Source organism: Labeo rohita, chromosome 12 (genome assembly GCF_022985175.1).
Source record: "Labeo rohita strain BAU-BD-2019 chromosome 12, IGBB_LRoh.1.0, whole genome shotgun sequence".
Lineage (NCBI taxonomy): Eukaryota > Metazoa > Chordata > Actinopteri > Cypriniformes > Cyprinidae > Labeo > Labeo rohita.
In genome coordinates this window covers 24,925,272-24,951,976 of record NC_066880.1, presented here as the reverse complement: position 1 = coordinate 24,951,976, position 26,705 = coordinate 24,925,272, and the positions used below count along the sequence as shown (strand labels likewise).

Below are 26,705 nucleotides of genomic sequence, written 5' to 3'. Positions count from 1 at the left end.
TAATGTAAAAGAGACATCTTCACACAGGAACTAAATGTCAGAATGTTTATATGATTATATTCATGTGACCATGTGTATTTAGGGCACATGGGTTTAATATGTAAATAAGAAGCCATGTGAGTTATGTCAGTTATGCGTCAGGAGTATGAAGGAATATCAGTTTACAGTAATTAAACACCATGTTCCAGTCTCTACAACACACACACACACACACAGATTTTATGAGGGCTGTAGTCTTGTTACACATAAGCATAAACTATATTCACCACATGTCAGAACTGTTAAAGAGATCAGACAGCATGCTACGCACGGCTATAAACAACGTAATGTGACCAAAATATCACAGACTCGAGGGTAAATTTTTTTGATTTGGGCAAGCATAGCCACAACATAGCAACACCCTAGCACCCTATTTTATCAAGTATTAAATGCATTCATAACTATCACATTACAGTATCAAATAAACAGATTCATGAAATTGTCATTCATGGCACTGACTGGAAAACTTCTATTCAGTCTTTCAAGCCTACACTGAAGCTCTGTGAGTTCTGACTGCAAAACAGAAACAAACTGAGCCAAACAAACGTCTGTCCAAATATCCAAGAAAAAAATATCTTTCACATAGAGGCTGGATTTACAAAGAGAGTATGTGTGAAATTGTAATTACGCATACAGTTGTTAATAGAATAGCAAACCCCAGATTTAATATATGCAAGCCAACAGAGATTTGCATATTGAAGAATTTCATATTCATAAAGAGTAGCCTAGCAACTAGTACAAAGCCAGCAAGAGATAGCCATGTTGTGAAAAGAGTTTATAACAGAAAAAAGGCTGAATAAGAAAATCAGGTTAGTTGGAAAACGTGAAAAAAGGAAGAAGAAAGCAGGTGCTATAAGAACAAACCACACAAAATAAGAGATACCTTCATCAACATCTGAAATATAGTCCTCATTGAGCATTTCAGGCACATTGGCTCTACGAACTGTGTAATTTAAATAAAAAGTGTTAGAAATAATATGTAAGTGAACAAAAATAAACTTAAATTTACATCAATGAAAAGAAAAAAATGGACCAGAGTAATTACCTTCATCATCTGACATGTCCAAAACCTCGTTCATCGTTTCTGGAACATTTAATTTATGTTTCTCCGTCACCGTCTGACAAGACAAAAAGAAAAAAAAAAACACTTTGCAATAAATGATTTGTTGATGTGGTTTCATTTTTCATTGCGTCAAATATAAAGCATGTGGCATTGTTTTTTTCCTGCTATCTGTGACTATCAGAACAGACCTGCAACCAACTTTTGTGCTTCGATCCACCAGCTGAAAACAACTACACTGAAGCACAATAACACCTGGTATATGGTTTTCTGCAGAATAGAATATTATTATGACACAAAGTCCCTCACCACAGTAGTGTGCGTCTCCTCTGTCACGACTTTGAGCGTGTCAACCACAGAGATGTAACCCAGGCGCCTGGCGATAGCTAAGGCAGTGTTTCCATTCTGTAGGTTAAGGAAAAAGATACATATTAATGAAAATAAATAAACAAATAAATACATAAATAAAGACTTTACAAAGTATAACAATTAATTAACTCATTAAATCTATAAAACAAATTGGCAAATGCATATCATTAAATAATTCTGTGATGATGTTTTAGAATATAAAGTAATTATTACAATTTACAATTATTACAATTTATAACATATACCATTTAAAATAAAATAAAATAATAAAATAAAATTCTGGATCTATGTCTAGATCAATGAACAAAGATAAAAATGAATTACCTAGATTTTTATATTGCCTTCAGTTAAAAAAGTGAATAATGCATGCCTATGCAAAATGAAACTGAAGTTGAAAGTTGAAGTTGATTCCCAGAAAATCTCTGAACATAAGAGGTTTTGTCGCTGCAATAATACTTTGGTCGAAAGCAGTGGATACCAAATGTGCAGGACGGTTGACAAATTAGTGTTGCCTGATCTTGCAAAAAAAAAAACAATCCCATGATATATTCAAAATCGAATATGTTATTTTGGAAATAAGCCACAGAGCAGAATATTAAAATTATGAGCTGAGCCCAAAACAAAAGAAGATTAATAAGCATAGCTTATAATAAGTGGACATGGCAACCATTTAGGAGCTTGTTCTACAAAGGCACCTTAGAAACATACACAAAACACAATGGTTCTGTCGATAGTGGTTTGTTTAAAATCTCTGAACATAAGTCTTTTGTCGCCGAAATATTAGTTTGGTCAAAAAACAGTGAATACCAGTTGCACAAGACAGTTACATTTTGACCAAGTAATGTTGCCAGATCTTGCAAGAAAGAAAAAACAGCAAAAGGAAGGTTAATAAGCACAGCTTATATTAAGTGGACATGGAAACCCTTCAAGAGCTTGTTCTGCAAAATAGCCTTACAAACACATGCAAAACACGACAGCTCTGTTGACAGTGGTTTAGTTAAAATCTCTGAAAGTAAATCTTTTGTCAGTGTAATATTAGTTAATAAGCATATCTTATAATAAGTGGACATGGCAAACCTTCAAGAGCTTGCTCTGCAAAGTAGCCTTACAAACATACGCAAAACATGATGGCTCTGTCGATGGTGGTTTAGTTAAAATCTCTGAAAGTAAATCTTTTGTCACTGTAATATTAGTTTGTTCAAAACCAGCAGCTACCAAATGCGCAAGACGGTTACAGTTTGACTAGTGTTGTCAGATCTTGCAAGGAAAAAAAACAGCAAAAAATAATAAGGCCATAATATATTCAAAATCAAGCACGCTGTCTTGGAAATAAGCCACATAACAGAATATCAAAATTAATGAGCCAAGCACAAAACCAAATAAGGTTAATAAGCATAGCTTATAATAAGTGGACATGGCAACCCTTCAAGAGCTTGTTCTGCAAAATAGCCTTATAAACATACGCAAAACATGATGGCTCTGTCGATGGTGGTTTAGTTAAAATCTCTGAATGTAAATCTTTTGTCATTGTAATATCAGTTTGGTCAAAATCAGCAGATACCAAAAGTGCAAGTCATTTACATTTTGACTAGTGTTGCCAGATCTTGCATGAAAAAACAGCAAAAAAGAACAAGGCCATAATATATTCAAAATCAAGCATGTTACCTTGGAAATAAGCCACATAACATAATATCAAAGTTATGAGCCGAGCGCAAAAACAAAGACGGTTAATAATCATAGCGTATAATAAGTGGACATGGCAACCCTTTGCTCTTGATGAAATTGAAGTTGAAAATTTCCCAGAAAATTCCAAGATTTTTGTAAATCTATGGGATTTTTTTAAAAAAAGTTCTTCTTAACATGACTTGTGCATCTTGTTTAGAAAAGGCTTAGCAATTCAGACCTAGCGCTGTTGTGACACACTCACCACTGTCAGCTCATTAGGAGAGGCTCCGTGTTGCAGCAGAAGGTTAATGATGTGTGTGTGACCCTGCTGAGCAGCCTGATGAAGAGGTGTGTATCCATTCTGAACATGAGAGACAAACCAGGCTTAAATCTTTATTTTGGAACCACCAACAATCAAAAAAGGCTGTTCTATAACAAGAAATGTAGTTTCTAAGCCTCAAGCATACTGCAAACTGCTTTCTGTGAGCATTTACCTTAGTTTTGGCATTGACTTTAGCCTGGTTCTTCAGGAGGAAGTGCACCATCTTTATATTGCCATAGTGACAGGCCACATGCAGAGGCGTATATCCCATCTGAACCAGAACACAGAGACACACATTACTCATTCCAGTCAAGCACATAAATTATGCACACATAAAAAGGCCTTGAAATACTCAAAGAGTGCTCTTATGTGTCTAATAATACAATTACACCTAACCATAGATTCAGAAGTTTTTGAGATATACTCATTAATTTTGGATAGTATAATATGCATCACAGAAATCTCCAGATCAATTCTATGCTCCGAAAGCTTTACTTTTCTCTACAATATTAACTAAGAGGACGAGTTTAGCGAAAGTGTCAATTTCTTTCTAAATGCCACAGATGAGAATGAATTCACTTTTTTCTTTCTCATTCTTCTGCCTCATTCCCTGTGCTCAGAGAGAGAGTGTTTTGTGTGGGTCATTTTGCTGTAGAGTATTGATCTGTGTGCTGCTGTCTGACTCACTCTGTCACTGTCTGAACGACCTTGAGCTGGGGCCACTCAGTGTTTATACATGATTGACCAATAAAGGAACTGGCCAGACATGGTGTGCACGGATATGTGTCGCACATCTATCTATCTACCCATCTGTCTTTTGGTCGGTCTGTGTATTTATTTGATCAAAATCAGAGTAATATTGTGAAATAAAGTAACAATTTTTTATTTAAAAATGAAATTTAATTCAGAAATTTCAGCATCGTTACTGCAGTCTTCAGTATCACATGATTCTTCAGAAAGCATTCTAATATGCCGATTTTCTGGTCTACAAACATTTTGTATCCTCAGCAATGTTGAAAACAGTTTGTGCTACTTAATACTTTTTGTGGAAACCCTGATGATAAGTATGTTTGTAAGTAATGTTTGTAACATTATAAATGTCTTTACTGTAACTTTTGAGCAGTTTAATGTATCCTTGCTGAACAAAACTTTTAATTTCTAAAAAAAAAAAAAAAAAGTTACTGATGCCAAACATTTAAACTGTAATATACAGTTGAGGTCAAAATTTTACATGCACCTTGCAGAATCTGCAAAATGCTAATTATTTTACCAAAATAAGAGGGATCATACAAAATGCATGTTATTTTTTATTTAGCACTGACCTGAATAAGATACTTAATTTAAAAGACGTTTACATATGTTCCACAAGAGAAAATAATAATTGAATTTATTTAAAAAATGACCCTGTTCAAAAGTTTACATTCACTTGATTCTCAATGCTGTGTTGTTACCTGAATGATCCACAGTTGTGTGTGTTTTTTTCCACAGTGTTTGTTTTGTTTTGTTTCGTGATAGTTGTTCATGAGTCCCTTGTTTGTCCTGAAGTTAAACTGCCTGCTGTTCTTCAGAAAAATCCTTCAGGTCCCACAAATTCTTTGTTTTTGTTGTTTTTTTGTGTGTGTGTGTATTTGAACCTTTTCCAACAATGACTGTATGATTCTGAGATCCATCTTTTCACACTGAGGACAACTGAGGGACTCATATGAAACTTTTACAGAAGGTTCAAATGCTCACTGATGCTCCAGAAGGAAAAACAATGCATTAAGTGCCGGGGGGTGAAAATATTTGAACAGAATGAAGATGTGTACATTTTTCTTATTTTGCCTAAATATCTTTTTTTTTTCACTTAGTAGTGCCCTTCAGAAGCCACAGAAGATACTTAGATGTTTCCCAGAAGACAAAATAAGTTACATTTTCCCTGATCTTCAAATTCAAAAAGTTTTCACCCCCCGGCTATTAATGCCTTGTGTTTCTAAATCTAAAAAACTATCACTAAACAAAGAAAAGCTGTGGATCATTCAGGTAACAGCACAGTATAAAGATTCAAGCATATGTAAACTTTTGAACGGGGTCATTTTTATAAATTCAACTATTATTTTCTCTTGTGGACTATATGTAATTGTCTTTCACGTAAGTATCTTATTCAAGTCAGTACTAAATAAAAAATAACATGCATTTTGTATGATCCCTTTTATTTTGGTAAAGCAATTAACATCTTACAGATTCTGCAAGCTGTATGTAAATTCTCTATTCTCTACATTATGTATAGTAATACCAGTAAATTTTAACCTTTTTTTGGACCCTATGAGGAAACAAGCCTATAATTCATACAGAATGATCTTTTTTTAATCTAAAAATGCAGGAAGTTTTGTGTGAAGGGAAGGTTTGTGAAGGTGAATGAAAACCATTATGTCTATGGAATGTCCCCATAAAACATGGAAACCCAATATATGTTTGTGTGGGGCAATTACCTTAGTCTCTGGGTCCACTGTGGCACCTTGATTAACCAGCACTTCTGATACATTGACTCTGTCCTCTTGAGACGCCAAGTGAAGAGGGGTCAGTCCACTCTGACACAGACATTCATTAACCAATTTAGTGACATAACCAAACAGATGTGACACATCATGCATAAATGAAGCAACCATTAATCAGTGGAGGTCACACTACTGACCAAGCTGATTATAGCCATAATTTGACACTGGTGACCTTGAAGTCAACATCAAACAGCATCCACAACCCATTTTACTTCCATTATGTGACATATTTATTGGATATGAAAAATTGTGGATGGAGGTTGAAAGTCTAATTCACCATCAAGTGCATCTCGAAACATCCTGACAGTTTTTTTTTTTCTGAATAAGATCAGCAATGTGTATTAAGCAATAAATAAAATACTGAAAAAAGTACATAATCAAAATAAGTTTTTTTTAAGTATAATGTAACTAATTATGCTACTACCTTTTATTAGCATTTTTAAAGTATTAGTAAAAGTCAAAACTGAAGGTTTTTAAGGTTGCATGAGTCTACATCATTTCCTGTTACACCCAAAAGAAAAACCTCAGATAAAATTACAAATATTCTAATTATGTAGAATATGCTCTTGGATTAGCATTATAATGTAATTGGGCTCTTTTTTCACCTTGTTTCCCAGATTGATGGCAGTTTCACGGGCGAGCAGGAGCGTGACCATGTCAACGTTGCCCTCCTGGGCTGCAAGGTGGAGAGGACTGATGCCCTGGCGTGTTGTGGCGTTGGTATCTGCTCCATACTCGAGCAGTGTGGTCGCGATCTCCATCTGGTTCTTCTTGGCAGCTATGTGCAGTGGAGTATAGCCATTCTGGGAGGGAAGGCAAGTGAAGGAGATCATAATAAATGAATATCAATAAATTATATCAATGATAGCATGCAGGAGCTTTCCCTGGATCCATGTACTCTCTCTCTGAACACCCCCTGAACTTTTAAACTTTTGGAATTAGGCACTGAAAAATAAAATAAAATAAAATAAAATAAAATTCACAAAAATGTGCTAAATAAACTAAATAAATTAAAAAATATATATTAAATAAAATATATAACTATATACAGTATAATTATAAAAATACATAAAAATACTGTTCAAGTTGGTTCAAGGGTAAAATGACTGAAAAATGTCAATATTTCTACATTTTTTGCTTGTCCAGTCACACACAGCACTAACTCACATGGCTGCCAAACCACTATAACCACACTAAAACCTTAGATTTATGACATTTCCAAAACAGAAACATGTTGACAGCAGTGCTTTGCTTCTAACCTCACAGACTGAGCGGAACGATGGTGGAGAAATGCCGTCTGAATGCACGAAAACAGTCTTGTTTCTTAATAGCTAACGAACTCTAAGGTGTCAGCCAGTGAGGTCAATAGACAGCGGTCCCGTTCCAAACCGCAAGTCAGTTAGTGTTCTCCACATGCCAGATCTAGCTGTTCTTTGTGGAGGGACAAAAGCAGTATCTGGGTCACCGTATTTGTTTAGGGTTTACATTGAGCCCTTTCAGGATGGACAAAACAAAGCAAACACTTTAAAAGCATGAACACATGGACTCTCTATTCAAGTTTCTAACAACATAAAAAAAAAACTGGGTAAAAAACATGATGGATACAATCAAGCAGGCTTCTGAATTAGGACTATGAGAGAAGTGATTCTGTAAACTTCCATATCTCTATGCTCTGTTTCAAAAGATAGTGAACAGCCTGTGTAAACAACATCATATGACATCATAGGCCTATTCCTGATATGTATGCTGTTAAAGAGCAGGTCATATTTTGAAAAATGTTGTTTTTGCAGTTTGTAATGTATATATCCTTCAATGTTAACAGTCTGCAAAGTTGTTCAGTTGAGTCATCATATTTTCAAATCTTCTGCCTGTTACACTGTAAAAAGTTTTCACCAGTTTCAACTTAAAAACTTAGGTTAAATCAACTTAAAACCACAATAAAAAATTACAAAAAAAAAGTTACAATAAAATGAGCTCAAATGACTTGTACTTTTAAGTTAATTTAACTTGTGAGTTGAAATGACTCATACTTTCAAGTTGATTTTACTTAAAATTTTAAGGTAGCTGTTAAACTTAAGGTTTTAAGTTGAAACTTGTGAAAAAGTGGTTAAAATTAATTTTCCACGATACCACAGCAATACAATTCAAACCTTTTGTTGTGTGCTCGTCATTTTACCAAGGACTGCTTCTTTAATCTTGGCTTCTATCTTCTGTGGCTATCTTCAGGGTTGATAGGTTTTTGCAACAAAACCCGTCCAACTGCTACTCAAAACTAGGCCAATCGCATTTCGAGGGAGGTCCCACGTTAAAAATCACATTCCCGGGGTGTAAAATACATGTGTTTTGTAGGGGTTTCCCTGGTAAATTCGTATTCTAGAGGCTAAATATGACTTTATTGGGGTCGCTTTAACCCGCAGGCATCACAAACAACCGCAGACTTGGCAACACAGATTAGCGCTTGCTAACTTGCTCAAGTACTCCTCTCTGTGCCAATCACAACAGGCTTGGCCAGTTGACCAATCAGAGCAGAGTAGGCTTATGGAAGGGAGGGGTTTATTACATTATGCTCAAAGCTGCCTTGAACTAACTGTTTTGGAATCACTGACAAATGACTCTCTATATAAATGTATATTCTGAGAAAATTACAATGTTTTCTGACTTTAGATGCATTTAAACCTTCAGGATTCAGGACACTTCATAAAAACCATATGACCTGCACTTTAAAAATTATGCTGCTTCTAAAGAAACTTCTTTTGGTCAAATTCTGAGAAAAATCACATCAAATACACAGTATGATTCACAGAAAAATCAATCCCATAAGCTCAATGAAAAACAAATCAGAGATTTACTAAGTGAGAGAGACATACTCTACTGCATAATTCATAGACAAATATTGTTAAAAAGTAGAACACTTTACACTGTATTTCTTGGGTCTCTTACGATTGTTACATCATTAGCTTAGCCACATGCTAACACCAGACCCTACTGTCTCCTGTACAGTGTGATATTTTGCAAAACACAAGTTGTTGCCTATGTTGATGTCTAAATTAGTCCGTTTTTTTAATAATGTTTGGTTAGGATGCTTCTTAACTATGTAGGCAGAAAATAGCAAGGCAGCTCTCTAGGTTTTAGAACAGAGTCTATGGTACATTTTTATTACAGAAGAATCAGACCACGTTTTTCCATTGATAGTGTGTTCAATGCAAGCAGCTGGAACTTGATAAAAAGCATTTTTGCATGTTTTTTTTAGGTTGAAATCATTTCCTGTACAGATTACAGAACTGACTGGCAGATCAGACAGAAATCATGACAAACCCCAGAAGCACGGGTGAGCGGAAGTAGGACTGATAATTAAAGGCATAATTCACCCAAAAAAAGTTCCTGATGTCATTCCAAATCTGCATGAGTTTTTTTTTTTCTGTGGCGCACAAAATGAGCTGTTTTGAAAAATGATCATGCTGCTCTTTTCCATACGGTGAAAACATTCAGTGATCAATGACTTTCAATTTCCAAAAAGAACTAAATTTTGCGTTCTGCTGTAGAAATAAAGTCAAACTGATTTGAAGTTAAGTAAATAGTGAGTCATCTGTCACTTTGAAAGGAATATATTACATCTAAGATGTAAATTAATTTGTTTCTGCAACCACCAAGCACATCAGTTTTCAAGAACTTCCTTCTTTCAAAGTGTTAAAATGTGTACAAGCTTACCATCCTCTGTGGTTACAGTGGGTGGACTAGATGTAAAATGACGAAAAGGATCAAGAATGCGGGGTGGAGGTGGTTTTGTGCGAGCATGTGTGTAGCCGTTTGGTTTGCAGCCATGTTTGTTCACCATTTGTGTGTGTGTGTGCATGTGGTTGTGTTTGGATGAGATTTGTGTGTACTAGTTGAGAAACTGCGGTTTGTAAGGATTTCCTGATACCTTCGCTGCAGCATGCGGAGACGCTCCTTGGTCCAACAGAAGAAGGGCCACTTTCTGGTTATCGTAGTGTGCAGCAACATGCAGTGGTGTTAGTCCACTCTAAAAACACACACACATACACATAGATATACAGCTATTATTGGCCAAGAGCTCAAAGGTGGGGTGTGTGAAACAGGTGCCATCATAAATCAATCAGCTTTTACATTTGGACATTGCAGGAGAGTATATATAGCCACACATTACACATTAGTGAATGAAACCTCTGGAACTGGAAAATGATAACGCCTCTTTTCATCTGGAAGATGTCATTTTTAAAGCATTCACTAGCTGTCAGCCATTAGAAAGACATTCACCAGATGGGTTTACAACATTTATGATACAGAATATGTGTAAAACAGTTTCTTAAAGGATGTTGATGCAGTAACAGATGTTGAATACAGAATGTATGGATTTGCAGATTCTCTGCAACATAAGTGTTTAGATAACAAAACTTTTAACATTTTACATTGTCATGACTACATTTTTAATGGTAAGAGGAATGTGTATTCATAAACAGTTCTACAAAATATTAACATTAAACACATGTTGTTGTCTACATGAAATGAATGTTTTATATGCATATAGATGCTTTTAATTTCTTGAGCTTTTAATAGTGCGGTCACACTTGATTCTGTGATTCATTCACTTCCATTCATACACATGCAAAGCATGAGAGTTGGAATGAGAGCTTACTTTAATAATAACATTCAATAATGGGAATACATCTGTCTGTATGTTTCTAAAGCACAATTATAATGTCAAATTGAAGATTAGCCAGCATAAGCATGCTATTTCTTCTTTGTGTTGAATTCAACTGGCCATAAGATGAGTTGGGAAACAGATGTAACCATTTTTAGCTATTACACAAAGAATTTAGATTAAATGTGTCCAATACCCATGTCTCTCATCCAAAATCCCTCTTTTCAACAGATGCTTAGAAAGAAAAATAAATGCTTCATTTCTTACCATGGTCATGTTCCCATACCAGAAACCGAAGTATGGCCGTGATAACAACTCGTACCATAAATCTTGTACATTATGGATAGTAATCATCAACCTATAAGAATAAGTCCAAATACACACTTTTACCTTTCCAGCTGCGTCAGGTGCCGCTTGCTTCTGTAGCAGTAAATTAGCAACTTCAATCTTCCCGTATTTGGCTGCAACATGCAGGGGAGTGAATCCTTTCTGCAAAGACAAACAGTTCATACTTAGAAACAAAGAAAAACATGTATGCTGAATTAAAAAAGAGAGATATTTACCCTCTAGAATTCAAAGACAAGTCATTCACTGTGACACTGCAACTAAAATTGCTGCAACTTTTAGAAAACAGGTCATTTCGGGTGGGGTTGATAAACTGCAACTGACATTGGGAAAAAAACTGATCTGTGTTGCACAAGTTTCCTTCTGTTAAGTAACACTAAAGAATAAACTTCCGTCCAGCTAGAGATGAAGAATTCTTGTAACCAATGTGGTTTTACACAAGACTGGCTGTATGAACACAGCAGTGTCCTGCTGTTCTGACCAGACAAAGTCGATCTATCAAATGCATAACAAGCTGAAAATCTTGACCTGTTTTATAAACATATACACACATTATAGATCCAAAACTAACACTGATTGATTACTAACCACCTTTCTTTTTTCATAATCACTGATACTAATAATTTGGTGTCATAATGTTTAATTTTTAATGTCGTATTCTTTTTTTAAATTATTTTCCAACCTTAAAGCATTAGTTTACTCCAGAATTTAAATTTCCTGATAATTTATTCACCCCTGTCATCCAAGATTTTCATGTCTTTCTTTAGCCAAAAAGAAATTAAGGCTTTTGAGGAAAACATTCTAGGATTTTTCTCCATATACTGGACTTCAATGGGGATTAGAAGGTTGAAGATCCAAATTGCAGTTTCAATGGGCTTTACACGATCCTAGCCGAGGAATAAGGGTCTTATCTAGCGAAATGATGCGTCAATTAAAAAAAAAAATACAAATTTCTGTACTTTTTTACCATAAATTCTTGTCTTGCACTAGCTTGACTTCATGCATTACGTAGTCATGTTAAAAAGGTCACGTGTGACGTAGGCAGATGTACCGACCCAGTGTTTAGAAAGCGAACGTGCAAAGAAAGTCCAACGCTCTTTACAAAAAAAGGTAAAACAACATCAATTTTGAAGTTGGAGGAGAAAATTAGACAGAGTTGTTGTGCCCTAACCTTCCCTTTTTTAACTGAAGTAGTCGAAGAAGTAACCACATCTGACCTTTTCAACATGATTACGCAAGTCGTGTATGCAGAGCTAGTGCAAGACAAGCATAAAATTAAAGTGGTCCTATTATGCTCTTTTTTAAAGTCTTGATTTTGTTTTGGGGATGTACTAGAACATGCTCTCAGGCCTGGTGGTTCGAAAAATGGATTATTTTTCACATAATTTACATTATTACAATACCTTTCTCCCAGCCTGGCACAAATAACTTGATTAGTTCTGGGTTTAATGAAGGCCAGCCTTCCGAAAAAAGGAAATGTGTTATGATTGGTTAGTTATCCAGTACGTTGCGATTGGCGAACACCTTAGACTGTGTTTCAGTACTGCCACGCCCCTTGTCAAAGCAGTTGGCACAAGTTAGATTAATAGCGAATCTTACATTTTAAATATGGATATTTTTCTTACAAAAACATCGATTTGCCACAGGAGACTTCCTTGAGCCGTGTGAGGCACGATGCACTTCATTAGACTTTATTAGACTCCAATTGCATTCGTCTGAAAGAAGGAAGTCATATACATCTTATTTTTCCCATAAGAGTGGGTGCAGCCATTTGTACATTTTTTGTCTCTGGCTTCCGGTCTCATCCACTTCCAGCTATTTTTAGCTGCACAAAAGGCTCGTTTTGCTGCTTGATATTGCAAACTGGTGTGTCTTACCATATTATTTTAACGTATTATCTTAATTATGAACACACTGGTTTGTAGTGCGAACTGTTTTACCATTTACTACACTTCGATATTCTTCTCGTTATTTCCCTACGGTGGATTACCGGACGTCTAACACATTACCAGAAAACAGCTTACTTCCGCACTGAACAATAAGGTGGATACACCTAGGATGCATGGAGGGTGAGTAAATAATACGCTAGGTAGTGTTAAGTCCCATCCTCAGCCTGCGAGATCGCAGATACATGATATTATCATGCTAATTTATTTAATTATTTTACATACTTAGTTTTATTGGCCGAAACCAGCTCCAGCATAAGGCTAAAAGCAGCCTAACATTATCAAAAAACATCATCACTGATCAGCCTAGCCTATTCTAGTGCAAGTTTATGCATTTTAAAAAACACTCGCGTTGTGAAGCTATCTACACTGTATGATGAATAAATCTCTCACTACACACTGCGCACGACGCGTTACGACTCCAATGGGGCAAGTGGAACAGATCACGGCTTCGGTATGTGTTTTGACCCCCTGTACTGCACATGTCTGCGGCACGTCACAGCTCTGAAGCAGCAACTCTAGTCAATGCTTGTGTTTATACCTGCCGCGCTGTGGCTCGTTGAAGCGGTTCTCTTATTCCTTGGCTGGGATCGTGTAGAGCCCTTTGAAGCTGCATTGAAACTGCTGTTTGGACCTTCAACCATTTGCCTCTCATTGAAGTTTACCATATTAAAAAAATCCTGGAATGTTTTCGTCAAAAGAAAGAAAGACATGAACATCTTGGATGACATGAAGGTGAGTTTATCAGGAAATTTTAATTCAGGAGTGAAGTAATCCTTTAATTTTCAGGTTGTTTTGCTGCATTTATAAAGTTTAGTTGATCTGGAGATTGCAGTTTCCCTTTGACTCATTGAAGGCCAGCATACCATATGCCTTAGTAACCTGAACAATTACAGACACAGAACAAACATATCCAGTGACAGCTGTGTTATCGAAGGGAAACTCTGGAAAACACCATCTATTCATTGTCCTTCTTCAGCACATTCCCACACTGTAACACTTGGCAGCCTCTCAGTTACGTTTGTCTAGTATTTTATGTCTATCACAATCGCACAGCAGGACACTGGGGGAATCTTTTATTTCTACTGAAAATAGCTGAAAATAGATATAATGCTGAGAGTATAATGCTGAGAGTCACTTGGTCAAGGTTTTATTGGACAACAAAAAGGTAATTCTAGTATATTGCTTTTAGCAATATTATAATTTACAAAATAAATAAACTTCACTTGCCAAGCCATTACATAAGGTCTTTAACATAAAGCCTGTATATAATATTTCCTGTCTTAACTTGAGAGAGAAGAGATATCTTGTTATCCATGTAATCTGACAGATGTTTCAAAATATGTTTGAGTATGAGTGCAGGTGAGCACCATTCTGGTCCACGGACCTTTATTCACTGTGAAATTTGGAAAATGAAAGCCCTGTGCTCAATAATATAATGAGAACAAACACTAAACACTAATACATCCCACATGCTGCAACTCCAAATGATCCTAAACATCATCAGATGTTCCTTAATAACAGATATAATGTCAACATCATGTTCTGTAAAAGCATTTTGTAATATATTCCATGTAATGGGAAAATAACAACATACTGCTAGCAAAATCCTCTGTCAGCTATCATGATAGATGAGATGCACTTTTTTTAATGTGCAAGAGTTGCAAGTCCATCACCGACTTTGATTTGCTCAGCTAAAATGCTCCGAGTGGAGAAGTAAAGCATTTCATATAGAAAACATTTAGTAAACGTTGATTTACGTTCAAGCCGTGATTTAACGCTGCTGGGTGATAAATGCTAATACTAAATGTGTCAGGACGCATGATTTATGCCAGTGATGAACTGCTGTGTATTAGTGTTGAGATATCTATCTAGCTATCCGAACTTAACTCAGAGAGGTTTCACAAATCAAAGCTTGTCAAAATAAAATTACTCTTCTTTTATCATCTTATTTGTGATTGGATGTTTAAAAATTATAACAGCCCACAACTAATGTTTAACCATCCAGTGGTGCAGATATAAAATGCTTATTAATGTTATGTTTGTATATTCACTGTAATGGCTCAACGTAATCTGTTTGATTTAATTATCAAATTAAATGTGCACAAATTTCCTCTCATTTTTTTTGGCAAACAAAGTGCTGCACAACAGATGTTTACTCTTTAAATTAAAACATGGGTATTGTGTACTATAGTGATATTCCTTCAAAAAAATATTACTATTGTTATTATTAAAGGTAGAAGTCCACTTCCAGAACAACAATTTACAGATAACGTACTCGCCTCCTTGTCATCCAAGATGTTCATGTCTTTCTTTCTTCAGTCGTAAAGAAATTGTGTTTTTTTTTTTTTTTGAGGAAAGCATTTCAGGACTTTTCTACATATAATGGACTGATATGGTGCCTAGAGTTTGAACTTTCAAAATGCAGTTTAAATGCGGCTTCAAACGATCCCAAATGTGGCTGTAAACAATCCCAGCCGGGGAAAGGAGGGCCTTAGCAAAACGATCAGAAAAACTCTGATTGTGCTATCTCCCTCAACTTCAAAAATCATTACAAAATCATCCTACATCACTGCAGAAGTACCAACCCAGTCTTTGCAAAGTGAACATGCAAAGAAGATCAAACACCCTTATTCAAAAAAGGTAAAACAGCGATGTAGGATGATTTTTAAGTTGAGGGAGAACATGAGATGGGAGGTCGGGAAGTGCGAGTCAAGACGAGCATTTGACATTAAAAAGCATATAAATTGTATTATTTTTATGACAATAACCGATCGTTTCGCTAGATAAGACCCTTCTTCCTCGGCTGGGATCGTTTACAACCTGCATTTAGGATCATCTGAAGCTGCATTTAAACTGCATTTTGGAATTCGGAGCACCATAGAAGTCCACTACATGGAGAAAAATGCTGAAATGTTTTCCTCAAAAACATTTCTTTACAACTAAAGAAAGAGAGACATGGACATCTCAAATGACAAGGGGGTGACTACATTATCTGTAAATTGTTGTTCTGGAAGTGGACTTCTCCTTTAAGTACATTCTACTATACAAAAGTAATAGTCTGCCTACAAGTTTAACCAAGCGGGGTTGTAGTGAAGACCTTTAAGTTTCTGTGTGTATCTGACGATAGTTTTATAAAATTAAAAAGTGAAGTGACTCTCGGAGCAGCTCTGGAGCTGAACTTTACATGTTCATGTCCTTATATAGTGCGTGTTTGGGTTACTGTAGAAGACAAAACTGCGCCATTAATTCATTCAGAGACATGCAGAACATGCAGGCTTTTCGCAGTCACTAGTACATATTGCAATTTGATTACATTTAGCCAAACTCTGACATTCCCCATTATACTGTACAATAAATCCTATTTTTTTCCGACTGGACATTTCCTCTATGTGTTCTGCGTTGCAGAAATCATAGGTTCCTTACTCTAATGTAGCACTTTTAATTTGCAATTATGACTATTCAGATATAATTTCTTGGGCTTGTTCATTGTAAAGTAAAGGGCAAGACATTTGCATAGTGATTAGTTTTACTGAATAGTCAATGTAATAAATAATTTGAAACAGCCTCCTGCCTGAGTGATATAACATAAGACTTTGTCAGCAGAACGCAGCTCACATGCTCAATTTATTCATAATTGAATTCATTTACTGATTCATTACAAACACAACTGCAGCTTGACGAGGAAGGGGGCTGTTTGCTTCATTAAACCAAATGGAAAGAATCAACATCCCATCACAGGGGATGTTATGTGGTGGCGATCTTGTGGAATGGATGCAATCAAACAATCTTGTTCAAGAAACACAGAGTGGAACGAGACCGTTAAAAAATAGCGAACAGGACTCACTGAACAGGACAAAGTGGATCAGTTTAATAGTGCGATCAAAGTACGATCTATTTTGATTCATTGAAATCACATCAACGTTAGCCTATTTGAAATCAAATACATTTCTGAAACAAGATATACCACAGAAATATGATGCATTGTAACACTACGTCATTGTAGGGATCGTTAAAATTGGCAAATGCTATTTTCTTTCCCGTGCTGTAATGTATGTATTTCCTGAAATATCATTGTTAATCGAAAAAGGAAGCTGAAATTGGAAATATTGATGGGTTCATTCTTTTTTTACAAGTAAAAAATAAATAAAAATAATCAGAAATGTATATTACAAGTAAACATTATATTACAAATATGAAATATTATAAGTAATTTTGTTTGTGAGAGTCTAGTAAAATCACATACTTTTTTACTGCATGAACTGTGCTCAGATTGCATAATTCCTTGGAGAATGAAGAGGGAGGATAAATCTTTCAGGCAAAATCAGATCAATCACTATTTCTCAGATTTAACACTTTCTGTGGATTTTTTCATTGAATGCTTGTCATTTTACACACAATTTATTCCAGTATGACAGATTGGATTCATCTCACCATAAAAGTGTTTTAAGTCTTGTGTTTTGAATATTACTGCTTAACCCTTAGATCTTTGAAAAGATATAATTTGTCACCTTTAATTTCCCTTTTCGGATAGTGCACTCTCAGAAAAAGGTAAGAAAGTTGTCGCTTGGGCAGTACCTTTTCAAAAGGTACACCTTTGTACCTTATTTACCCCTAAAGTCTGCATTTAAGTACCTTAAAGGTACCAATTAGTACTCAAAATGTACATACTAGCACCTAAATGGTACAACATAAACGGTAAATGGTTTTTCCCTTATCACAGCGATTATACCTTTTATGGAGTATAGTCTTTATAGTAAAGACTAGCATCAAAGGTTAAAAATAGCCTAGCTGGCAGCCAATTCTTCACAAACAACAAGTTTTACGAATCGTCCTTTGTTGGTGTGACTGACCTTGGTAGTGATGCCAAGAGATGCTCCGTTGTCCAGCAGGATGGATGCCACGTCTTTGTGGCCATCGCGAGCAGCCAGGTGGAGCGGCGTGTATCCGGATGTGGTGGTGGCGTCGGGTGAAGCCCCGTGTTGCACCAACTGCTGGACTATCTCTGGCTTTCCTAGACGACTTGATATATGCAGCGGGGTCTGATCGTCCTATACACACACACACACAGTATAAGACCTTTATGCTAGACCTTTTTAATATTTCTTGACAGGACTGCAGAACTCAATTAAACGTAGGCAACGCTAAAGAGGACTGGGGCAATGTAACCGCGAACAAATAAGCAACTGTTTCTTATTAGTATAGATTGACTGCATTGCATTCCACAGCTATTACACTCTGCTTTGAACAATACAGTAGTTTCACCACACTGGTTCATTACATTGTGTGTGCATCTAAAGAAAAGCAGTATTTTACAAGTGTGTTTCATTTATACCCTGACATTACAGATGGTACTTGACTATTGTACTTTTCCATATACTGCGGTTAATGTTTGACTAGAATTTTTAAACCAGATTGATACATTTTCTGAAAAAAACAACTGCTTTGCAGTTTCTAAGGTATTATAGATCATTGCAAGGATGGTGTTATGTGATTGCTAAGGTATTCTCTGTGGATTTAAAGGGATAGTTCACTCAAAAATGAAAATTCTGTCATTAATTACTCAGTCTCAAGTCGTTCCAAAGCCGTAAGACCTTGGTTCATCTTAATATATTTTAGATCAAATCTGAGAGCTTTCTGACCCTGCATGTACAGCAACTCAACTGGCACGTTCAAGGCCCAGAAAGGTAGCAAGAACCAGGGTTGGCAGGTTTTCACAACAAAACCTGCCCAATTGTTACTCAAAACTAGCCCAACAATTTTTCGAGGGGGGGATCCCCCATTAAAAATCGCGTTCCAAGGAATAAAATACACATTTTTTGTCGGGGTTCCCCTGGTAAATTCACATGTCATGGGCTAAATATGCTGTTATTGGGGTCGCTTCAACCTGCGGACATTAAAAACAACCCGCGCCAACAGTGTTAAAGTAGCCCAAGTACGCAGAAAAACCACGGACTTGGCAACACTGGCAAGGACATAGTTAAAATAGTCCATGTGATGACAGTGGTTCAACCTTAATTTTATAAAGCTTCAAGAATGCGTTGTTGTAGCCTTGTGAATGCTTGTCGAAGACTGACACGGAAGAGAAGAAACTGTTGAAAAAAGTTATTTTTGTTTTCTTTGCGCACAAAAAGTATTCTCGTAGCTTCATAACACTACGGTTGAACCATTAGTGTATTTTAACGATGTCCTTACTACCCTAGTAGTTGCATTTTTTCAGATTTCATCGAAAATATTTTCATTTGTATTCTGAATTTTCATTTTTGGGCTAAGTATCGCTGTACTTCTAGGGTGTTGCTATGCAGTTTCAAGTGTTTTGAGAGTTTTACTAGAGTGTTGTTTGGTGGCTTTTAGTGTTCTGATTGGGTGGTTGTATGTGGCTATGTAAATGTTAGCGTGTTCTGATTGGTAGCTTTGTGACTCAAGTCAAAAGAGCCCACGCTCATGTCTCTCTCAAGGCCTCCATTCAATGCGAGCAGGATTTGTTTTACCTGTTTTATCATCTGCAGACAAAAAATATAAATCTACTCACTCCAAAAAACAACAGCACACCTTTCTTCAACGAGCTGCACGATTGGACCAAACTACTTGCCGAACTTTAACACTAAGGTTCGGAGCTTCATTCAAAGACCACAAATAAAGCAGCACATACTTTGACTCATACACTGTAAAAGTTTTCACCAGTTTTAACTTAAAAACTTAAGTTAAGCAGCTGCCTTAAAATTTTAAGTTAAATCAACATGTCATTTTAACTAGTAAGTTAAATCAACTTAAAAATAACTCACTTTATTGCAGTGAGTTGAAATGACCTGTAGTTTTAAGCTGATTTAACTTAAATTTAAGACAGCTGCTAAACTTAAGTTTTTAAGTTGAAACTGGTAAAAACCTTTTACAGTTTATCTCTCACTCACCTTGGCTTTGGCGTCCACATCTGCTCCATTCGCCACCAGGAATTTCACCACGTTCGCCTGTCCTGCCCTGGCAGCCATATGGAGCGCCGTTTCTCCCCTCTAAAACACACACAGAGGAAGCTTCTGGAAAAAAGGTACTACTGTGTTTGGACAGTAAGCCTTTGTCTGTGTCTTTCATCAGATTCGCCCCTCTGCCCAAAACCGTCTTGCTTTCTTTTGTCGGTCTCAATGAGCTGCCCCTCAACAAAGCCTAAAGTGTGTTTCTACGGTAACAGCAACTCGCTGTTGGCCCACCGTCTGTCTGATGGGGAACAGTCGAGCATGATTACAGTCTGACTGTACTCTAATTACAGTAGACTGAGGAGTTCCAACCTGCGGTCAGACGTATGTTTAAGCACATGGACAGAGACTGTTATTACCCTAAAAGGCTTTATGAAATGGGAGACCAAACCAATGTGGCAAGCAATGACACGTTCCAGTGAGGAACACGGCTGGCCTATGGGGCTTCGCTAAAATGATTCATTTTACTTTGTTTTTTTTCATTATTAAAAGGAAACTTCTGAAATGGTTTGTTTGGTGCTGGTGGGGTTGGAGATGGCTGCACTCACCACATTCATCGTGTTAGGAGACGCTCCATGATTTGTCAACTGAGTCACAATGTTTTCATGGCCCATAAAAGCAGCCACATGAATCGGCGTGAGTCCAGACTGCCAGAGACAGAGAAATATGCAGCTTTGAATCACTGGGAACTGCATGCTAAAGCAAATGTTACCTCATTTCAAAACGCACATGTTGTTTTTCAAAACAACTGGATGTTTGATTGAAACGCTTTACGTCTAACTCTATGGTGAAATGCTTCATTGCTATGTATTAAACCCATTTGTGCCTCACATTGTGAGATATAAAGTTATAGAGATAATGCATAAAGTCTCAATTACAAATACAATGACTAGAAACAACTAAGATTTAAAGCAACACATGAGTTTAAAAGTAGAAATTATAAGAAACTAAGAAGTAGTATTGATATATAAGTCACATTTTGAATTATAAATGGACACTGTGTGTTTTAAAGTTGCACTGTCAAACATAAATTCATAAAGATACAGTTGACAGATATCAGCCATGCTATAGTGAGCTATAACGTTGCAAAAACTTTTTTGAGACATTACAGATTTTGTAATCTCACAAATTGAGGAACAACTGGAAAAGTAGGGGAGGGACACTTACTAACTTGGCTCATGAATATTAAGTAGGTGACATAACATTTATATTTTGCTGATTTGGTAAAATGCAAGTAAATAGGCAGTAGCCATTGTAAAAAATTCCAACCAAAGCTTGCTTGTTTTGAAAATGCAGCCGGGTGGTCTTGAAGTCATTGTTCTTCACACCACATGCAAGCTAATTAAAACTTTAAATAAAAACACTTATGTGCTGAAAAGTGGGGGAGACAAACGTCCCTCAATTTATAAAATTTCTTGCAAAAATCTAAGCAATGTTTCTTGCATTCGGAGTTATTAAGCTGTTGATTAAAATAGATCAAAGTGCATGGTAAAGCAAACTTTGCAAATAGGTATTAAGCAAAAATCTTGTTCTCTCACCTCAGTCACAGCCTGAATGGACGCTCCGTGTTTCAGCAGCAGCTCCATCACTTTAATCCTGTTCTTCTTGCAAGCGATGTGAAGTGGTGTAAAACCATTCTACAGAGAGAAAAACAGATTGTGGTGTTTTTTACTCCAGCTTAGTAAGAAAATCTGGTTGCTTTTTGCCCATAACCAGAGGACTGAAGAGTTAACAAAGCTTTGTTTCCAGATGAATGAAAACACGTGGCTCCTGCTGCTCAATGCTTGGCAGACTTGTCTTTCTACAGTTTTCTTTCTTTCTTCCTTTTTTCCTCATAAACTGCAGCGACACGCCCGTTCTGTAACCATTACTTCAGAGCATGACAGTATTCACTGCGCTCTCTGCCAAAAGAGGCTTTTTACAGATCGCCATGGCGCTGTGCAGAAACAAAACATGTTACATGTCATAGCTTTCCCTCCAAGCGCTCACACATAAAATTTGGAGGGTACCATCTAGGGTGGGAGAAAGGGAATTCTGGGATTTTATGAGACTAGTAAGTTCTGGTTTTTTTTTACCTCAGTGACCATATTTAAGCAGAAAGGTTTCCTAAGTCAACATCATTATGGAGTAACATTTCTGTCAGCCAATCAGGGTTTGGACTGCAATAACATCTGATGCATCCAGTGGAAATAAAGCTGGAAAGCCCTTTTTTTGTCTTGCTCATTGTATATTGCAAAAATAAAACTGGAGTAAGTTTTACAAGAAAATACCATTTCAGGTCTGCTACTTCAAAATTTCCTGTTTAATTAAATGTGTTATTTGCTGTTTCTTTGTAACTGTTTATGAAATTTTGTCATCATTTTTTCCCAAACCTGTATGTTTCCTTCTTCTGCTGAGCTTTAATTGGACAGTTCTTGACCAAAATAAGCTGTAAAGTGTACCAGACCTTATGCCTATAGGTCTGTCTATGTGAGACTACGGTTAGGACATTTTGTTTGTTACACAGGGTTCGAAAAGATGCTGATCCAAGTACATCGTACGTGTTAACGCAAGACTCACCAGTGCTTTGGCATTAGGATTGGCCTTCTTGTCCACAAGGACCTTGGCAACTTTGTAGTGTCCACAGTGTGCAGCGACGTGCAGGGCTGTCAGATAATCATTGGTGACGTCGTCCACGGGCACGTCATGGTGAAGCAAAATCTGAACGCAGTTCAGATGGTCTCCTTGCGTGGCCATGTGCAATGGTGAAAGGCCGTTCTGTTGAAACACACAACAATTTGGGTTATGCTGAAATCAAATAACTGAAGAACTTTCACTTCTCTATTGTCTATTTCTCCACTTGGCACCTAGGAATCACAGATGGATCAAATCTAAAACAGTTTTTCATCTTTCTAAGAATTCAGAGAGAAGAAAAAAGTAAACTTTGACAATCTAATTGAGCCATAGCCCCCCCTCAAAAAGGACATCTGGGGTAAAAGAACAGCGAGAGTGTATTTATACGTCACTATTTGTACTAAAACAATTGCTCCATTGTGACACTAATCGGCTGGGATATTATCTAATTTGGATGAGAAGTCTGTGACCATGTTTTGCTTTGCTTTCAGATTCCAGGAAAGTGTGCAGTGATGCAATGGAAAAAAGAAGAAAAAAATGATAATGTCACATCTGCATACACTTAAAGGAACAGTTCATTCGAAAATGATGTCATTCATATGCCATCATGTCATTCCAAACCCATATGACCCTTACCAGAACACAAAAATGTTGGTTTAAAAGTCTGAGTTTAAAAGACAGTTTGTCAGTAATATGTGCATTTATGCATTTAGCAGACACTTTGATTCAAAGCAAATTACGAAAGAGTAACAAAAGCTGACCTGGACAATAAACACTGACTGTAGAGCTGCTTACAGCTGAATTGAACTCATTTCATAATTGATGAACTTTGGAACCTTGACACTGCTGTTAAATTGAGTTGAATTATAATTAAACTAAATTAAACTGAATAATGACACTACTATCTTCTGTAGAGCTGTTTTGTAGCATTTTTTTAAGTAGCATGGTTATATTTGTAGCAATAGCCAAAAATACATTGTATGGGTCAAAATGATTTTTATTTTTTATGTCAAAACTCATTAGGATTTTAAGTAGAGATCATGTTCCATGAAGATATTTTGCAAATTTCCTACTATATATATATCAAAACTTAATTTTTGATTAGCAACATGCATTGCTAAGAACTTCATTTGGACAACTTTAAAGATGATTTTGTTAATATTTAGATTTTTTTTTTTTTGCACCCTCAGATTCCAGATTTCCAAATAGCTGTATCTCGGCCAAATTTTGTCATATCCTAACAAACCATACATTAATGGAAAGCTTATTTATCAGCTTTCAGATGATGACTGGTTTTGTGGTCCAGGATCCAATTTTTTTTCATAACTGAGGAATTTTGCAACATTAACATATTAACTGCTACTCCCTGTTTATTACTGTAAAGCTGCTTTAAAACAATGTGTATTACATAAAGTGCTATATAAATACACCTGACTTGACAAAGGAGATGTTTGATGGAAAATGTCCAGGCTGCACTTTTCCATATAACAAAAGTGAACGGGCACAAGCTTTTCATTTTGCATTCAGCATTTTATTCTGTCTGGCACACAAAGTTCCCATTCACTTTCAATATGTGACCCCGGATAATAAGGGTCAGTATTTTTGAAACTGACATTTATAAATCATCTCAAAGCTGAATATGTACTGTATGTATGATGTATGGTTTGTTAGGATAGCACAAAGTTTGGCTGAGATACAACTATTTGAAAATCTGGAATCTGAGGATGCAAAAAAAAATCCAAATAGAAAATTATGGGATTATTTTTGTGCCAATAAGAATGAACGTAACTTTATAAAACTGAACGTAACTTTCCAAGAAACGATCAAAAATATGCCACTGCAAAAGAAGAAAAACACAATGAAAATGAAAAAATGAACTCAGTCGCACGAATTTAACATGCTCTTCAAATATGCTTCATTCTTTGTTAATGATTTTCAAAGAATCGTTTTCGCGAATCATGGATTCTGAATGCGTTGCCACAGCTTTCGCTTACGCTTCGCAAATTTTCGTTTGCTGTTTTGGCACAAACCTCTCGTGGGGGCGGGCTTAACAGCGATCTACTCTGATTGGCTAATGAGCTTTTGATGGACAGTTGCTCTCTGACCTGGAAGCACGGACGGTGACGTCAGTGGCGCAATACGTCGTGCTTTGTTTATAGAAAATATCAGAACTGTTGCACACTGTACATGAATAAAACTTTTATCGATGTTATTGATTAACGTTACTTTAGCAACACGAACTTCAAGCTGCCCTGAGGGACAAGCTGAGGTGGAAGATGATGCCGCTCCGTGTCTTTCCTGGGAGCTCATCTTTGGAAACTAAGAGACGACCGTAGGTGAAATACTAATAACATTAATACTTAATATAAACAAAGCACGACGTATTGCACACCGCAACAACTTTCCAATATGTGCGCCACTGACGTCACCGTCCGTGCTTCCAGGTCAGAGAGCAACTGTCCGTCAAAAGCTCATTAGCCAATCAGAGTAGATCGCTGTTAAGCCCGCCCCCACGAGAGGTTTGTGCCAAAACAGCAGACGAAAATTTGCGAAGCGTAAGCGAAAGCTGTGGCAACGCATTCAGAATCCATGATTCGCAAAAACGATTCTTTGAAAATCATTAACAAAGAATGAAGCATATTTGAAGAGCATGTTAAATTTGTGCGACTGAGTTCATTTTTTCATTTTCATTGTGTTTTTCTTCTTTTGGCAGTGGCATATTTTTGATCGTTTCTTGGAAAGTTACGTTCAGTTTTATAAAGTTACGTTCATTCTTATTGGCACAAAAATAATCCCATAGAAAATCACCTTTAAAGTTGTCCAAATGAAGTTCTTAGCGATGCATATTACTAAACAAAATTAAGTTTTGATATATTTATGGAAGGAAATCTACAAAATATCTTTATGGAACATGATCTTTACTTAATATCCTAATGTTTTTTGACAAGAAAAATCAATGCAGGGCTCGGCAATAAGAAGTGCCGATGGCCCGGGGCCAGCGTGAAAGACGCTAGGGACATTTGACGAATTTGTCACTGCTGCGCTGTCACGAAAGTTTATCATTTGCATGTGTTTTTAAGCCTTGTTCATTTAAAGTTTCAAGCAATCACAGAGAGACACGTTTCTAACATACGAATAACCTACAAAAGTATGTCAAATTACCTGTCTTGACAAGTAACTTTGTAGCTTTAACAATGATACTGTATTTAATTTATACAGTAGAGTAACTTTTCCGGGCTTGCACACGAACTGTATGCAATCATTTTTCAAAATGTCACGTGTGTGGAAATATTACGAACTCTTTAAACATCCGTTAACAGAGGCCAGAGACCATAAAGACGAACGCTAAGAGGTAAAAATACTGTAGCAGCTAGAGCAAGATCGCGGTTCACAATGTGCGAAATATTGGAAGTATTATCCTAAATATTGAAACGGGAGGTTATATGAATGTATCTCTGATGGGAACTGACTGTTTTAAGAAAAGTTTACATGGTATTTTCTCTTTATTTGCCTCTGTATAATGCATTTAAACTAGCGTGCATAAGCACGACGCTGCTGTGTTTACAGCGTTAACCAGGCAAACGTAATATCACTGTTCCATAAGCGCCACCTGCTGGCAGAGACTGAGTTTGCGTTCCTTCAGTCCCATCTGCTGTTTTTCCCTAAAGCATCTTTTCATTTTTAATAAACTAATAATAAAATAATTTTTGAACAAACAAATAATGTTTGAAATTTATATTTGTTAGGCTAGTATTGTTTGCTGTTTGCTGTACAATTGAATTATTATATAAAAGTTTGGTGTTAAAGTCAAGCTTATTTATTAAATATAAGATAGCATGGGCCAAAAACAATGATAACAGTAACTATTTTATTTTTTTGTGTCAGGGCCAGTGAAAATTTTGACTGTGAATTTTTGATTGTGATTGCTACAAATAAACCCGTGCTACTTATGACTGGTTTTGTGGTCCAGGGTCACATATAAGGAAAAGAGCAGCATGAACATTCTTCAAAATATCTCCTTTTGTGTTCCACAGAAGAAAGAAAGCCACACAGGTTTGGAAAGACATGAGCATCAATAAATTACAATAGAAAATGCATTTTTAACCCTTTAACTGTCACTCCCATTTTTGAACACAGACATAAAAATCCTGACTTTTAATTTTTTATAATTCATGAAT

General features: G+C 36.4%; 1 protein-coding gene across 1 annotated transcript in view; it reads right to left on the bottom strand.

The window, feature by feature from the left end:
• Positions 1-26,705, bottom strand: part of ank3b (ankyrin 3b) — a 120,998-nt gene that overhangs the window by 48,867 nt on the left and 45,426 nt on the right. Inside the window, 13 exon segments of the mRNA XM_051124506.1 lie at positions 1,085-1,157; positions 1,409-1,504; positions 3,396-3,494; positions 3,628-3,726; positions 5,927-6,025; positions 6,598-6,795; positions 9,915-10,013; positions 11,043-11,141; positions 17,797-17,994; positions 19,855-19,953; positions 20,463-20,561; positions 21,453-21,551; positions 22,474-22,671. Coding sequence (XP_050980463.1) covers positions 1,085-1,157; positions 1,409-1,504; positions 3,396-3,494; positions 3,628-3,726; positions 5,927-6,025; positions 6,598-6,795; positions 9,915-10,013; positions 11,043-11,141; positions 17,797-17,994; positions 19,855-19,953; positions 20,463-20,561; positions 21,453-21,551; positions 22,474-22,671 — 1,555 coding nt within the window.